At 46.4% G+C, this 15,182-nt stretch overlaps 1 protein-coding gene and 1 pseudogene across 4 annotated transcripts in view; both read right to left on the bottom strand.

Annotated features, from left to right (window-relative positions):
* Nucleotides 1-9,032, bottom strand: part of LOC129468219 (survival motor neuron protein) — a 35,283-nt gene extending 26,251 nt beyond the window's left edge. For 2 of the 4 annotated variants that reach the window (XM_055253480.2, XM_055253482.2), the window contains exon 1: nt 8,790-9,032. In XM_055253480.2, coding sequence (XP_055109455.1) covers nt 8,790-8,870 — 81 coding nt within the window. In that variant the 5' untranslated portion in view covers nt 8,871-9,032. The remainder of the gene's footprint in view (nt 1-8,789) is intronic. The other 2 variants (XM_055253484.2, XM_055253481.2) reach the window with 2 other exon arrangements.
* A 1,742-nt stretch (nt 9,033-10,774) lies between these two features.
* On the bottom strand, nt 10,775-10,857 carry LOC129468748 (uncharacterized; annotated as a pseudogene).
* Between the last annotated feature and the right edge of the window lie 4,325 nt (nt 10,858-15,182).

Genomic DNA, 15,182 nt, shown 5'->3' with positions numbered 1-15,182 from the left:
TAGTAACTTTCGAGTCACCCAAACAGCTCCATTCAAACAGCTTGTCCGCTTCTCTGGGCCCCCCAAAATCATCACCTCCTCCCTGCTCTACAAACAGTCCGGGTTCTGTAATGGCAGACATACTCCCTGCATGACCATTCACCCCTGGACTCCCTGCATCAGCGCCCGCCCCCACCACTAGTGAGTGACTTCTCATCCCCTCTTTCAATCGCTCTCTCGAATGGCTCCTAGTAGATACAAAACTTTTTTTCTCCAATGGGAAAACAAAACACAGGGAGCCACTCAGTTTGCTCCCAACACCCCTTTCCAGCCGCTCACTGGAGCTACCTTAGCAAGTACTCTAGGAGTATGGGAAAATGAAACAACAAACTCACACACCTTTTTAACATACGTAACTAGTTCTGTCTACCCAGCCAAGGCATATTCTTCTTATGTGGAATGTCAACCTATATCTGCCTCCCCACTAACTGGACAGGCACCTGCACCTTAGTCTTTCTAAGCCCCCACATTAACATTGCCCCGGGAAATCAGACCTTATCAGTACCCCTCAAAGCTCAAGTCCGTCAGCGGAGAGCCATACAACTAATACCCCTACTTATAGGGTTAGGAATGGCTACTGCTACAGGAACCAGAATAGCTGGTTTATCAACTTCATTATCCTACTACCACACACTCTCAAAGGATTTCTCAGACAGTTTACAAGAAATAAAGAAATCTATGCTTACTCTACAATCCCAAATAGACTCTTTAGCAGCAGTGACTCTCCAAAATCGCCAAGGCCTAGACCTCCTCACTGCTGAGAAAGGACTCTGCACCTTCTTAGGGGAAGAGTGTTGTTTTTACACTAACCAGTCAGGGATAGTACCAGATGCTGCCCGGCGTTTACAGGAAAAAGCTTCTGAGATCAGACAATGCATCTCAAATTCTTATACCCACCTCTGGAGTTGGGCAACATGGCTTCTTCTCTTTCTAGGTCCCGTGGCAGCCATCTTGCTGTTACTCGCCTTTGGGCCCTGCATTTGTAACCTTCTTGTCAGATTCATGCGGCAGCAGATTTCCTCCATTTCTAACCAAACTTTTAACCAGCTTCTCATTGGACAGTACCAGCTTTTAGCCACCGAAGAGGATTAGCCACCAAAAGGATGTCACAGACTTCAGCAGCCAAGCCACGCAGACCCCAGACAACCCGCTTCATGCAGCTTCTCCAGACCCTCCACCACGACTCCTGGCTCATCCCTAACCCCTCCCTACCCTTCGGTTGGCTCTCAGCCCTAGATGACTTATACCTTCAAGGAACCTTCATGGATTTCAAGGCCGAAGAAGTCTTCATATACAGCGCCCTACTACTTAGCCTCCTGCTCCTGCTGTGCCCCTGCAGTCCTCCCATACCCCTCCCCCACGACGCCCCCGTTCAGCAGGAAGTAGCCAGACGAACGGCAACGCCCATCTCCCCACTTCTTAAGAAACAAAAAAGGGAGGAATGTTAGGTAACAGGAGGACCCTAATGGCGCTGGTTCCGGGTTCTTCTTCCTCCCCAACACAGGCCCGCCAAAAAGGAGCCAACCAGAGGTCACGCCTTCCCTCCTCGGCCTAGGCCCAGCCCCTCAGCCAACCAGCAACCCCCACGTAACGTCCCCGGGCATAAAAGACGGAGGCCGCAGAGCTCTCTGTCTTCCCTTCCGCTTCGGCTCTCCCTCGGACTCCTCCAATAAAGATCTCTTGACTGCAACCGGTGTGGCGTGGTCTTAAGTCTGAGCCTACAGAGCCACTCTTTCAATCTACATAGGGAGCAAAAAACCAATTAGGACCAGGTGTGCCATCTGCATAGCGCGTGAATCTCTGGCAGCCCCCACTCTAACCTTTTATTATGCAGGCAGGTCCTTGGCCTGAGCTACTCCACATTGCTTACCTCTTTCCTATTGTGCATGTGCTAAATAAGGGGAGGTGGAGCCACCACGGTGGACGTGCCTGGCCCCAGGTACCCCTTTCACTCCATGCAGCTGGAGGCATCCCCAACAACCCACAACAAGCTTCCAGCTTCCTTATCTGAGTATGTACTAAGGTCCACTGTGTTTACTGGGACCCACCGTACGTATGTGAAGCTTGCTGACTACCCAGGAAGCTCCCCCTCTGTGCCAGAGCTGCTTCCTTACCCATGTTTACAGCCCGATCTTCCAGGCTGCTCCTTGTTAAAAGAGAAGTGATTTCTTGGGCTGCTTTTTGTTAGAAGGGAAGTTCTACCAAGGACTCTGTCTAACTATCAGCCTACCTAATCTCTTTTTCCCTCCTCTCTCAAAACCATCAAAGAAAAAACTGAAAAATTAGATTCCAGCAAAATTAAGATTTTCTGTTATTAAAAAGACGTTGTTAACAAAATGAAAAACCAAAGTGTAAACCGGAAGAAAATATATGCAAGTTACCTATCTGATAAAGATATTGCACCCAGCAAACATGAAGAACTCTCAAACCGCAACAACAAAAAAATTCAATTAAAAGATGGGTAAGTTGGCCGGGTGCAGTGGCTCATACTTGCAATCCCAATCTTTGGGAGGCTGAGGTAGGAAGATTGCTTGAGCTCAGGAGTTCACGACAAGCCCAGCAACATAGCGAGACCTCGTTTCTACAAAATTTTAAAAAATTAGCCAGGCATGGTGGTGCGTGCTCGTAATTTCAGCTGAGACAAGAAGACTGAGCGCAGGAGGTGGAGGCTGCAGTAGGCTGTGTGATTGCACCACTGCACAACAGCCTGGGTGACAGAGTGAGACACTGTCTCAAAAAAAAAAAAAAAAAAAAACAACCCAAATGATTTGAACAGACACTTCACCAGAGAAGATATATGGATGGCAAATAAACTCATGAAATGATCAACAGCAGCACTGGTCATTAGGAAATGCTAATTAAAATCACGAGAAGCCACTATATTATAATGCCTAAAATTAAAAAGACTGACCATACTAAGTGTTTGCAGGGACACTGAGCAAATGGAACTTTCATACATTGCTGGTCAAAATGTAAAATGTGGGAGCTGTTCTGAACCTATTCTAGTTGTGGCGGCTGTCCAACTTTTGAATTGTTTGCTCAATTAATCTCTGTTATATTAAAAAGTAAAATGGTACAACCACCACTTTGAGGAAGAGTTTGATAGCTCCTTAAAGACTTAAAATACATCTACCCTGAGACCTAAGTATTCACTCAAGAAAAATGTATGTCTATACAAAGTCTTTTTTAAAATTGTTTTATAGAAAATTTTTAATTTTAAAATAAAAATAGACAGGGGTTTCACCATGTTTCCCAGGCTGGTCTCAAACTCCTGGGCTCAAGCGATCTGCCAGCCTTGGCTATACGAAATCTTATACACTAATATTCATAGTGGCTCTACTTGTTAACAGTCCCAAACTGGAAAAAGCCCAAATGTTCACAAGCAAGCGAATGAATACAGTATAGTATATACATGCAATGGGATACTACTCAGCAATAAAATGGATGAAAATCAAAATAGCCATGATAAGTAAAAGAAACATGACAAAAAAGGTACTGTATCATTCCACGTTTATAAAATTCTTAAAAATGCAGGCTAATCTATGGTGACAGAAAGTAGATCAGTGGTTGTCTGGGGACAGGACAAGGAGGGATGAGAAGGATCACAAAACAGCAATCCAACTGAGGCCACCATGCTATAAGGAAATCCAAACCAGCGCACACATTGAAACCACATAAAGAAATCTTCATGAGACTACATGAAAAAAAGAGATAGCCTGCCAATCCCTAGCTGCTCAGTCCCCAGCTACTGTAGCTCTAGCAACTATGTAGGTGCAACCACGAGACAGCTGCACGAAAACTGCCCAGCAAGGCCCTCACAAATTCCTGACCCACAGAAACGATGAGAGATAATAAAATGTTCTTTGTTTCAAGCCACTAAGTTTTGGCAGATTCGTTACACAGCAACGGCAGCCAGAACAGACCATCAGGACTGTCTTTATATCTGATTCTCAGTCATTTCCAGTAGCTCAGATTTCTCAAATTATTCCCAACACCCTGCCATCTTCTACCTTCTCCTACCACTTTCTGAAACTTCCACTGTGCTCCCTTGAGTCATTAATAAAATCCTACTCTTTAACCTCTGAATCATCCCTTCATTTCCTGCTCTAAGTAAAATCTAGCTCCCTGAGGATGCCTTTTCCTTTCGCAGCCATCTCAAATGATAGATGTTTCCTCTTTTCTCCTCCACATTCTTCGTATCACTGTACCTATTGGAGACGTGGGGAAGAAATCTTCCCTGCTCCGGCCGGCGCAGTGGCTCACGCCTGTAATCCCAGCGCTTTGGGAGGCCGAGGCGGGCAGATCACGAAGTCAGGAGATCGAGACCATCCTGGCTAACACGGTGAAACCCCGTCTCTATTAAAAATACAAAAAACAATTAGCCGGGCGTGGTGGCGGGCGCCTGTAGTCCCAGCTACTCGGGAGGCTGAGGGAGGAGAATGGCGTGAACCCAGGAGGCGGAGCTTGCAGTAAGCCGAGATCGCGCCACTGCACTCCAGCCTGGGCGACGGAGCCAGACTCCATCTCAAAAAAAAATCTTCCCTGTTCCTTACTTGCACTTCCAGATTATTCTCCTCCATTCCCCTCTCAAAATTCCCAACCTTGAAAATCCTGACAAAAAGTAGCCGGGCATGGTGGTCAGCACCTGCAGTTCCAGCTACTTGAGAGGCTGCACTGGGAGAATCCCTTGAGATTGGGAGGAGGTTGTAGTGAGCCCTGATCGTGCCACTGCACTCCCACCTGGGCAACAAAAAGAGGCCCTGTCTCGGGGGGGGGGGGGGGAAGACAGAAGGAAAATCTTGTCACCAGACTTACAGTCTATTATCGTTTCCTATTGCAGTCATCTACAGCCTCCCGAGTCACTCTTCTTCATTCCTTAATGTTTACATCGCAGTTCTCTCTCCAACACTACTCTTGTCATAATTTTTGGTGACTTAAATATCCATGTAGATGATCCCTTCAATTACCCTATATTTGCAGGTATCTAAACTCCTCTCCACCACAATCTTGTACATCCCCTGATGTGGTGTAGCTCTGTGTTCCTACCCAAATCTCATGCTGAATTGTGATCCCGTGTTGGAGGTGGGCATGGTAGGAGGCTACTGGATCATGGAGGTGATTTCTACTGATTTAGCACCATCCCCAAGTGCTGTTTCCTGATAAGAGTTCTCACAAGATCTGGTTGTTTTAAAGTATACAGCACTTCCCCCTTCTTTCTCTCTCCTGCTGGCCATGTGAAGACTGTGCTTGTTTCCCCTTCACCTTCCACCACGACTGTAAGTTTCCTTAGGCCTCCACAAGAGAAGCCTGTACAGGCAGCAGAACTGTGAGCTGATTAAACCTCTTATCTTTATAAATACCTGGTCTCAGGTATGTCTTTGTATCACTGTGAGAATGAACTGATACATCCCCAAATCTCAGCTACTCACTCACTTCAACTGTATTTATTTATTATAACCAATAACCACAACCTCTCCATAAATGCAGTTTCAAGAATCCCACCCTCTTAACCATCACCTTCTAGGCTCTGCAACTTACTCCTACTAGTGGTTTGATGGGGACAATCATTCCACTTCATTAGGACTGCCAATACATTGATCGTCCCAGTTTTTTTTTTTTTGAGACAGAGTCTCATTCTGTCGCCCAGGCTGGAGTACAGTGGCATGATCTCGGGTCACTGTAAACTCCACATCCCGGGTTCAAGCGATTTTCCTGCCTCAGCCTCCCTAGTAGCTGGGACTACAGGCACCTGCCACCATGCCCAGGTAATTTTTTTTTCCAAGGCGAGTCTTGCTCTGTCGCCCAGGCTGGAGTGCAGTGGCGCGATCTCGGCTCACTGCAAGCCTTGCCTCCCATGTTCAACTGATTCTCCTGCCTCAGCCTCCCAAGTAGGTGGGATGATAGGCACGCACCACCACGCCCGGCTAATTTTTGTATTCTTTATTTTTATTTTATTTTTTTTTAAAGACAGAGTTTTGCTCTTGTTGCCCAGGCTGGAGTGCAATGGCGTGATCTCGGCTCTCTGCAACCTCTGCCTCCCAGGTTCAAGCAATTTTTCTGCCTCAGCCTCCCGAGTAGCTGGGATTACAGAGACATGCCACCATGCCCGGCTAATTTTTGTATTTTTAGTAGAGACAAGGTTTCACCATATTGGCCAGGCTGGTCTCGAACTCCTGACCTTGGGATCTGCCCACCTCGGCCTCCCAAAGTGCTGGGATCACAGGAGTGAGCCACAGCACCCGGCCGATCCTCCCACTTTTTAAACTGTCTCTCAGGGTCTTAAAATCCTCACTTCCTTTCTTTTCTTTTTTTTTTTTTGAGGTGAAGTCTCACTATATCATCCAGGCTGGAGTACAGTGGCATGATCTTGGCTACTGCAACCTCCACCTCCTGGGTCCAAGGGATACTCCTGCCACAGCCTCTTGAGTAGCTGGGATTACAGGCACCCACCAACATGCCTGGCTAATTTTTCTGTATTTTTATTAGAGATGGGGTTTTGCCATGTTGGCCAGGCTGGTCTCAAACTCCTGACCTCAGGTAATGCACCCACCTCAGTCTCCCAAAGTGCTGGGATTACAGGCGTGAGCCACCGTGCCCGGCTTCTCACTTCCTTTCTTAGCCAGCTTAAATTCCGTGGTCAATCATTAAGATAACTCCTTTGTACTTCTCCCCCTCACTTCTTTCCACATGGTAAAACTACAACTGTATTAATTTCAACTCTCCATTTACTCTGTGGGTGCCCTCATACACAATCTTGCTGTCTGGTCTCCTCTCCTTCAACTCATGACCACGAATCTCAAGCAGGCCCTTTATGTTGCCTAGCAATATTTCCACTAAACTTCCCTAGTCCAACCCTTGCCCACTCTTCTAAAGAACTATCTACTTCCCATCTTCTCTTTCCTCTCCCATCCTAGCTCCTAGCTGATAACCTTGCTTCTTTCACTAAGAGAACAACAGTAAGAATCAACAGAACTTTCAAAATCTCCTGCCATCCTATCTGCCCATTCACATATCATAAATGTGCAACTATATAGCTGTCACCAAAAGAACCGCTAATGTTTCCAACAAAGGCCAAATCCATCCCTTCTTACCTACTTTAGGGCATTGCTCTAGCAATTCTCTTCTTTCTGACATCAACTTTCCCATTCTTATCTTTCCTATCAATCTACAAACATGCTGAAACATGTTGCTCCTATCTTAGTGCAGTGGCTCACACCAGTAATCCCAGTACTTTGGGAGGCAGAGGTGGGAGGATAGCTTGAGCCCAGGAATCCACGGCTGTAGTGATTCATGATTGCGCCACTGGCACCCCAGCAGCCTGGGCAACAGAGCAAGACCCTCCTCTCTTAAAACCACACACACACACAATTAAAATTCCTCTTAACTCACTTCCCCCTCCATTTATTGCCCAATTTCTCTACCCTCCATTTATAATAAAATTTCGTGGTGGCTCACTCCTTTAGTCCCAGCTACTCCAAAGGCTGAAGCAGGAGGGTCGCTTGAGGCCAAGAGATCAATGCTGCAATGAGCTAGGATCACGCCACTGTACTCCAGCCTGGGCCACAGGGAGCGAACTTGTCTCTAAAAAAATTTTTTTTAAATAAAATTCCTTGAAATAGGTTTACCGATGTTTTTGTTTATTTTTTATTTATTTATTTATTTTTTTGAGACGGAGTCTTGCTCTATCGCCCAGGCTGGAGTGCAGTGGCACGATCTCGGCTCACTGCAAGCTCCGCCTCCCGGGTTCATGACAGTCTCCTGCCTCAGCCTCCCAAGTAGCTGGGACTACAGGCGCCCGTCACCATGCCTGGCTAATTTTTGTATTTGTAGTAGAGACAGGGTTTCATTGTGTTAGCCAGGATGGTCTCGATATCCTGACCTTGTGATCCGCCCGCCTCGGCCTCCCACCGTGCTGGGGTTACAGGCTTCAGCCACCGCGCCCGGCCGTTTATTTTAAGACAGGCTCTGGCTCTGTCGCCCAGGCTGGAGTGCAGAGGCGCAATCACAGATCACTGCAGCCTCCACCTCCCTGAGCCTTCCAAGGCCTGAACCTTCCAAGTAGCTGGGACCACAGGCGCGCACCACAACACCCGTCTAATTTTTGCAGACTCGGAGTCACACTATGTTGCCTAGGCTGGTCAAATGTTGCCTCGGATTTCTCTTCTCCCACTCTCCAACTCACTCCAGTCAAATTCACCCCTACCATGCTATGCCCAAGACTGAACTCCTGAGAAACCTGCTCTACTGGCAATCTTCTTTTTCCCATCTCAGTAAAAAGCAACTTTATCTTTTCAACTATTCAGGATAACCTCCGTTATCGAATCTATCTGAAAAACCTGTTGCCTCCGATTTCAAAATATATCCAGAATCCAAATACTTTCACTCTGTTAATAACATCTTGATCTAAAGTTCAGATCATCTTAACAGACTTCTAAGTGGTTCCCCTGCTTCACCCTGGCCTAATGCCCTCACCTCCCCCACACCAGCCAGAGAGGGGTGAACAAAATAAGCTACTGCCAAGTCGCGGCAGGGCCTCCACTCAACGCCATCAGGGAGCCCAAACTGCTCGAGGAAAGAGCGTGCGGATGTGGTTCGCAGGGAACGGAGTGGGAAAAGACGTAGAAAAATGCGGACCACAACTCCAGTGAGCGGATCGACTTGATGCTGTCCCGCGGCTGGGGAAGTAGAGTCGGGCCGGAAGAAGGGTGCTGCGAGCGCCTATAGGGAGACTGCGCTGGCTGCGACCTCACCTGGCCTGTGCCGCGCCGGAACAGCACGGAATCCTCCTGCTCCGGGACGCCGCCACCATTGCCGCCGCTGCTCATCGCCATAGCAAACCTGAGGGTGCGCAGCGTGGGGCCCCTTCCCTTCTTAGAGTGACGACTTCCGCCGCCCGGGGCTTCTGGGAGCGGAACAGCACGGTGGCCTGGAGGACCACTTGCAGTAACTTCGCCCGCTTTCTACGAGTGGTTATCGCCCTCCCACATTTGTGGCGTGTATTTTTCATTTCTCTCAATCCTTTCATTTCACTGTGTTATCTTTCCTTTCCTTTTTTTTTTTCGTTTGTTTTGAGACAGAGCCTCGCCCTGTCACTCAGGCTGGAGTGCAGCGGCGCGATCTCAGCTCACTGCAGCCTCGACTTCTTGGGCTCAAGCGATCCTCCCACCTCAGCCTCCCCAGTAGCTAAGACTATAGGCCTGCGACCACGCCCAGCTATTTTTTGTATTTAGTAGAGACGGGGTTTCGGCATGTTGCTTAGGCTGGTCTCGAACTCCAGTGTGTGTGTGTGTGTGTGTGTGTGTGTGTGTGTGTGTGTGTGTATATTTATTCCCCCCCCCATTGGAAAAGTAAATGGTAAGCTCCTACTGGGTTAAAACCTGCTTGATCTATATAAAGACAAACAAGGAAAGACAAACATGGGGGCAGAAAGGAAGGCAGATCCTTAAACACTAGAAGACATTTGATCCCCCAACCTTATTTGTTGGTTGTTTTGAGACGGAGTTTCGCTCTGTCGCCAGAGTGCAGTGGTGCCATCTCGGCTTACTGCAGCCCCGACCTCCCGAGCTCAAGCAATCCTCCCGCCTCAACCTCCCAAGTAGCTAGGACCACAGGGGCGCGCCACCACGCCCGGCTAGTTTCTGTATGTTTTGTAGAGGCTGCGTTTGGAGCATATTGTGTAGGCTGGTCTCGAACTCCTGAGCTCGATATTCCGCCCGCCTCTGGCATCCCAAAATGCTAGGATTACAGGTGTGAGCCACCTCACCCAGCCTCCAGTATTATTATTATTATTTTTTTTTGAGACAGAGTATTGCTGTGTCACCCAAGCTGGAATGCAGTGGCACGATCTCAGCTCACTGCAACCTCTGCCTCCCAGGTTCAAGCAATTCTCCTGCCTCAGCCCCCCGAGTAGCTGGGATTACAGGCGCCCGCCACCACACCCAGATAATTTTTGTATTTTTAGTAAAAACGGGGTTTCACCATGTTGGCCAGGCTGGTCTTGAACTCTTGACCTCGTAATCCGACCGCCTCGGCCTCCCAAAGTGCTGGGATTACAGGTGTGAGCCGCCGCACCCGGCCTCCAGTATTCTTTATTAAGCATCTAGGGTTGCTAAATGGCTTACATGTACATAGTGTATATATATATATATATATATATATATATTTAAGTCCACCAAAGGAACTTTGAGCGCTTCCCCCAAAATACCCTTGGCTTCTATATAGTATACAAGAATATCTGTGAAGGAAGGGGAGAATGGGATGATGTTGACCAAGTGTACAAGAATGGTAACTATGTAGAGGTAATATGTGGAATGTAATCATTTCACAATGTATATCTAAACATCAAATTGTACACCTTAAATATATGCAATTTTTAGGGGTCTGGCACGGTGGCTCACGCCTATAATCCCAGCACTTTGGGAGGCCAAGGTGGGTGGATCACTTGAGGTCAGGAGTTTGAGACCAGCCTGGCCAACATGGTGAAACCCCGTTTCTACTAAAAATACAAAAATTAGCCGGGTACGGTGGTGCAGGCCTGTAATGACAGCTGCTTGGGAGGCTGAGGTAGAAGAATCTCTTGAATCCAGGAGGCGGAGGTTGCAGTAAGCCAAGATCAGGCCACTGCACTCCAGCCTGAGTGACAGAGTGTGACTCCATCTCAAACAAATAAATATATACAATTTTTATTGTCGAAAAAGTTAAATTGTCACAAGACAAAACAAAATTTTAAATCTCATTTCAGGAGAGTAATGTGCCAAAGGTACATTTCACACATAAACATGAAAACCCAATTATCACAGTCATGAACTATGAAAGGATCAAGATAATTTAAGTCAAAAAGGCCAGGCATGGTGGCTCACACCTGTAATCCCAGCACTTGGGGAGGCTGAGATGGGCAGATCACTTGACGTCAGGAGTTTGAGACCAGCCTGGCCAACATGGTGAAACCCCATCTCTAATAAAAACACAAAAATTAGCCAGGTGTGGTGGCACCCACCTGTAATCCTAGGTACTCAGGAGGCTGAGGCAGGATAATTGTTTGAACCCAGAAGGCGGAGGCTGCAGTGAGCTGGGATCGCACCACTGCACTCCAGCCTGGATGACAGAGTGAGGCTCTGTCTCAGGAAAAAAGAAAAAAAAAAGTAAAAAAAAAAGTGTTTTTATAAAGCTTGCTTAGATTTTTCTCAATCATAAAAATTCTCACAATTGCATTTGATGTCAAAATTTAAACAAATTACATGGACATATTCCATGACGGTTAAAAAAAGAAATTTAAACAAAATATAGAACCAGGTTTCTTTTTGTTTGTTTTTTAAATTTTTTCTTTTTGACACAGAGTCTCGCTCTGCCGCCCAGGCTGGAGTGCAGTGGCTCACTGCAACCTCTGCCTCCCAGGTTCAAGTGATTCTCCTGTCTCAGCTTCCCGAATACCTGGGATTACAGGCATGTGCCACCATGCCCAGCTAATTTTTGTATTTTTAGTAGAGACGGGGTTTCGCCATGTTGGTCAGGTTGGTCTCAAACTCCTGACCTTGTGATCCGCCCGCCTCAGCCTCCCAAAGTGCTGCGATTACAGGCATGAGCCACTGCACCCAGCCATTTCTTTTTGTTTTTATTATTTAGAGATATAATTGACGTAGTATAGAATCAATCATTTTAGAGAGTACAACTGAATGGCGGAGTGGAAACCTTAATATATTCACAAGGTTGTGCAACCATCACCACTGTCTAACTCCAGAACATTTTAATCACTCACCAAAGAAACTCTGTTTCCTTTAGCAGTGCGCTGCCATACCCAGCTATTTTTTGGGAGAGAAGGGGTCTCCCCATGTTGTCCAGGCTGGTCTCAAACTCGGTTGCTTAAGCAGTCCTCCCACCTGAGCTGCTGTGCCCAGGCCTGAGTTACTATATTTATAAAAGTTATTTCATATGATAGACAAATCATTCAAAACATAATGAGGTAAACTGCCAAAAGAAACCATTTTACCATATTTGAAGGCACTTAATGTAAATGCTGAATTTCATGTACTGGAATCAGTCTTTTTGCATATGTAATTTTCATACCAAAAATCTCTCTTCAGTGACTCCTGGAACTCTCTCATGATAAAATAAAAGTTTCAAATAATGTCAGGGTGGTGGCTAACACCTGTAATCCCAGCACTTTGGGAGTCCAAGGCAGGTGGATCACATGAGGTCAGGAGTTTGAGACCAGCCTAGCCAACATGACAACACTAAAGATATGAAAGTCAGCCAGGCATGGTGGTGCATGCCTGTAATCTCAGCTACTAGGGAGGCTGAGGCACAAAAATCACTTGAAACTGGGAGGTGGAGGTTGCAATGAGCTGAGATCGTGCCACTGCACACCAGCCTGTGAGACAGAGCAAGACTCTCTCAAAAAAAAATGGGCCAAGTATGGTGGCTCATGCCTATAATCCTAGCACTTTGGGAGGCTGAGTGGGAGAGGATCATCTGAGCCCAAGTAACATGGTGAGGCCCCATCTCTATAAAAATAAATTAGCTGGGCATGGTGGTGTGGGCTTATGGTACCAGCTACTCAGGAGGTTGAGACAGGAGTAGTACTTGAGCCCAGGAGGTCAAAGGCTGCAGTGAGCCATGTTTTTGCCACCATGCTCCAGCCCAGGCAACAGAGCAATACGCTGTTTCAAAAACAAACTAAAAAAATGGTAGTATGTACACGTGAAGATTGCATATAATAAAGATTGTAAAGCAGAGAGAAAAACTGGACAGTTCACCAAAAAGAAAATCCATGTCCACTAGAGATCTGAGAAGATGCCCAACCTCTAGAGCCAAGGAATTACAAATTAATAACTAAGATAACATTTCAGGGCCTGGCACAGTGGCTCATGCCAGTAATCCCAGCACTTTGGGAGGCTGAGGCAGGCGGATCACTTGAGGTCAGGAGTTTGAGACCATCCTGGCCAACATGGTGAAATCCTGTCTCTACTAAAAATACAAAAATTAGCTGAGTGTGGTTGCGGCACCTATAATCCTAGCTACTTGGAAGACTGAGGCAGGAGAATCGCTTGAACCTAGGAAGCGGAGGTGGCAGTGAGCCGAGATCGTGCCAGTGCACTCCAGTCTAAGTGACAGGGTGAGACTTCATCTCAAAAAAAAAAACAAAAAAACAAAAAATTTCAGGAATATACCTGCCTTTGGTAAAAACAAAAAGAAACTGTGAACCAGGCGTGGTGACTCATGCCTGTAATCCCAGCACTTTCAGAGGCGGAGGTGGGCAGATCACTTGATGTCAGGAGTTCAAGACCAGCCTGGCCAACATGGTGAAACCCCACCCCATCTCTACTAAAAATACAAAAATTAGCTTGGTGTGGCGGCAGGTGCCTGTAATCCCAGCTATTCAGGAGGCTGAGGCTGGAGAATCACTTGAACCCTGGAGGCGGAGGTTGCAGTGAGCCGAGATCACACCACTACACTCCAGCTTGGACAACAGAATGAGACTCCGTCTCAAAAAAAAAACAACACCACCCAAAACATCTGTTTAAAGTTTAAGACATGTATACCTTTGAAAGTTGATTACATTAATTGGGTCATTCTTGAAATACTCAACTAAATCAGAGTTGAAGGGCCAGGGGGAAGAAGCATTTGCAGCACACAGCATCTGCTTCAAGAATTAAATTTTCCACAAGTCCAATTGCTGAAACAGCCTTCTGTATCCCTAAGACCAGTTTTACCTAATAGCTGCTGAAATGAACTGCCATGACTCTAAGATTGGTTTTACCTACCACCATCACTCACCAATCAGACCTTGCTAGCTCCCACAAGCTCTAGTGTGAATGAGCTTTCTTCCAAAACAGTATGTAATACTGTTCCTTCTCATAAAACCCAGAACCTTCTCTTTATTTTTTTTTTTTTTGAGACGGAGTTTTACTCCTGTTGCCCAGGCTGGAGTGCAATGGCGTGATCTTGGCTCACTGCAACCTTCACCTCCCGGGTTCAAGCGTTTCTCCTGTGTCAGCCTCCTGAGTAGCTGGGATTACAGGCATGCGCCACTATGCCCAACTAATTTTGTATTTTTGGTAGAGACGGAGTTTCTCCATGTTGGTCAGGCTGGTCTCAAACTCCTGACCTCAGGTAATCTGCCCGCCTCGGCCTCCCAAAGTGCTGGGATTACAGGCGTGAGCTACCACACCTGGCCGCAACCTTCCCTCTATTCTCCTGATCATAGCAATGATCAGCCTGGTCTGTGTGTATGCCCTGAATTGCAGCTCTTCCTTATCAAATAAAATGTTTTTAAAGATTTGTCTCTATATTATATTTGGCTTTGACATAACTATTCCCAAGGAATTCTATCTTTAAAAATCCATTCTTAAAGAAATGAAAGCACCAGTAAATGGGAGTAAGTATGATAATCTACATCACAGAATTGTTTGTAGTGGCAAAAGTTGCAAACATCCTAATTGTCTATGAGTAAGGAAATGATTGAATAAATTACTGTACATCTATACTAAAGTTAAATTTGTAAGTACTGAAGTACAGGCATGGCTATTTTTTTTTCTTTTTGTGGAAATAGGGTCTCACTCTGTCACCCAGGCTGGAGTGCAGCGGCACCATCTTGGGTCACTGCAACCTCTGCCTCCTGAGTTCAAGTGATCCTCGCACCTCAGCCTCCCAAGTAGCTGGAACTACAGGCACGTGCCACCACACCTGGCTAATTTTTGTTTTTGGCTTCTTTCTTAATTGGTATGTTTATTTAAAATATAGACTAACGGGCCAGGCGTGGTGACTCACGCCTGTAACCCTAGCACTTTGGGAGGCCAAGGCAGGTAGATCATGAGGTCAGGAGATCAAGACCATCCTGGCTAAAATGGTGAAACCCCATCTCTACCAAAAGTACAAAAAATTAGCCGGACGTGGTGGTGGGCACCTGTAGTCCCAGCTACTTGGGAGGCTGAGGCGTGAACCCGGGAAGCGGAGCTTGCAGTGAGCCGAGATTGTGCCACTGCACTCCAGCCTGGGCGACAGAGCAAGACTCCATCTCAAAAAAATAAATAAATAAATAAATAAAATAATAATAAAATAAAATATAGACTAATGATCCTGTGCTTCGATGTCATTGTGGTTATGTGCTGATGTCCATAAAACATAACTTATAAGGGACTCTTCAC

Source organism: Symphalangus syndactylus, chromosome 18, assembly GCF_028878055.3.
Source record: "Symphalangus syndactylus isolate Jambi chromosome 18, NHGRI_mSymSyn1-v2.1_pri, whole genome shotgun sequence".
Taxonomy (NCBI): domain Eukaryota; kingdom Metazoa; phylum Chordata; class Mammalia; order Primates; family Hylobatidae; genus Symphalangus; species Symphalangus syndactylus.
Note: the sequence above shows the minus strand (reverse complement) of the source record. Positions and strands in the feature narration are given on the sequence as shown.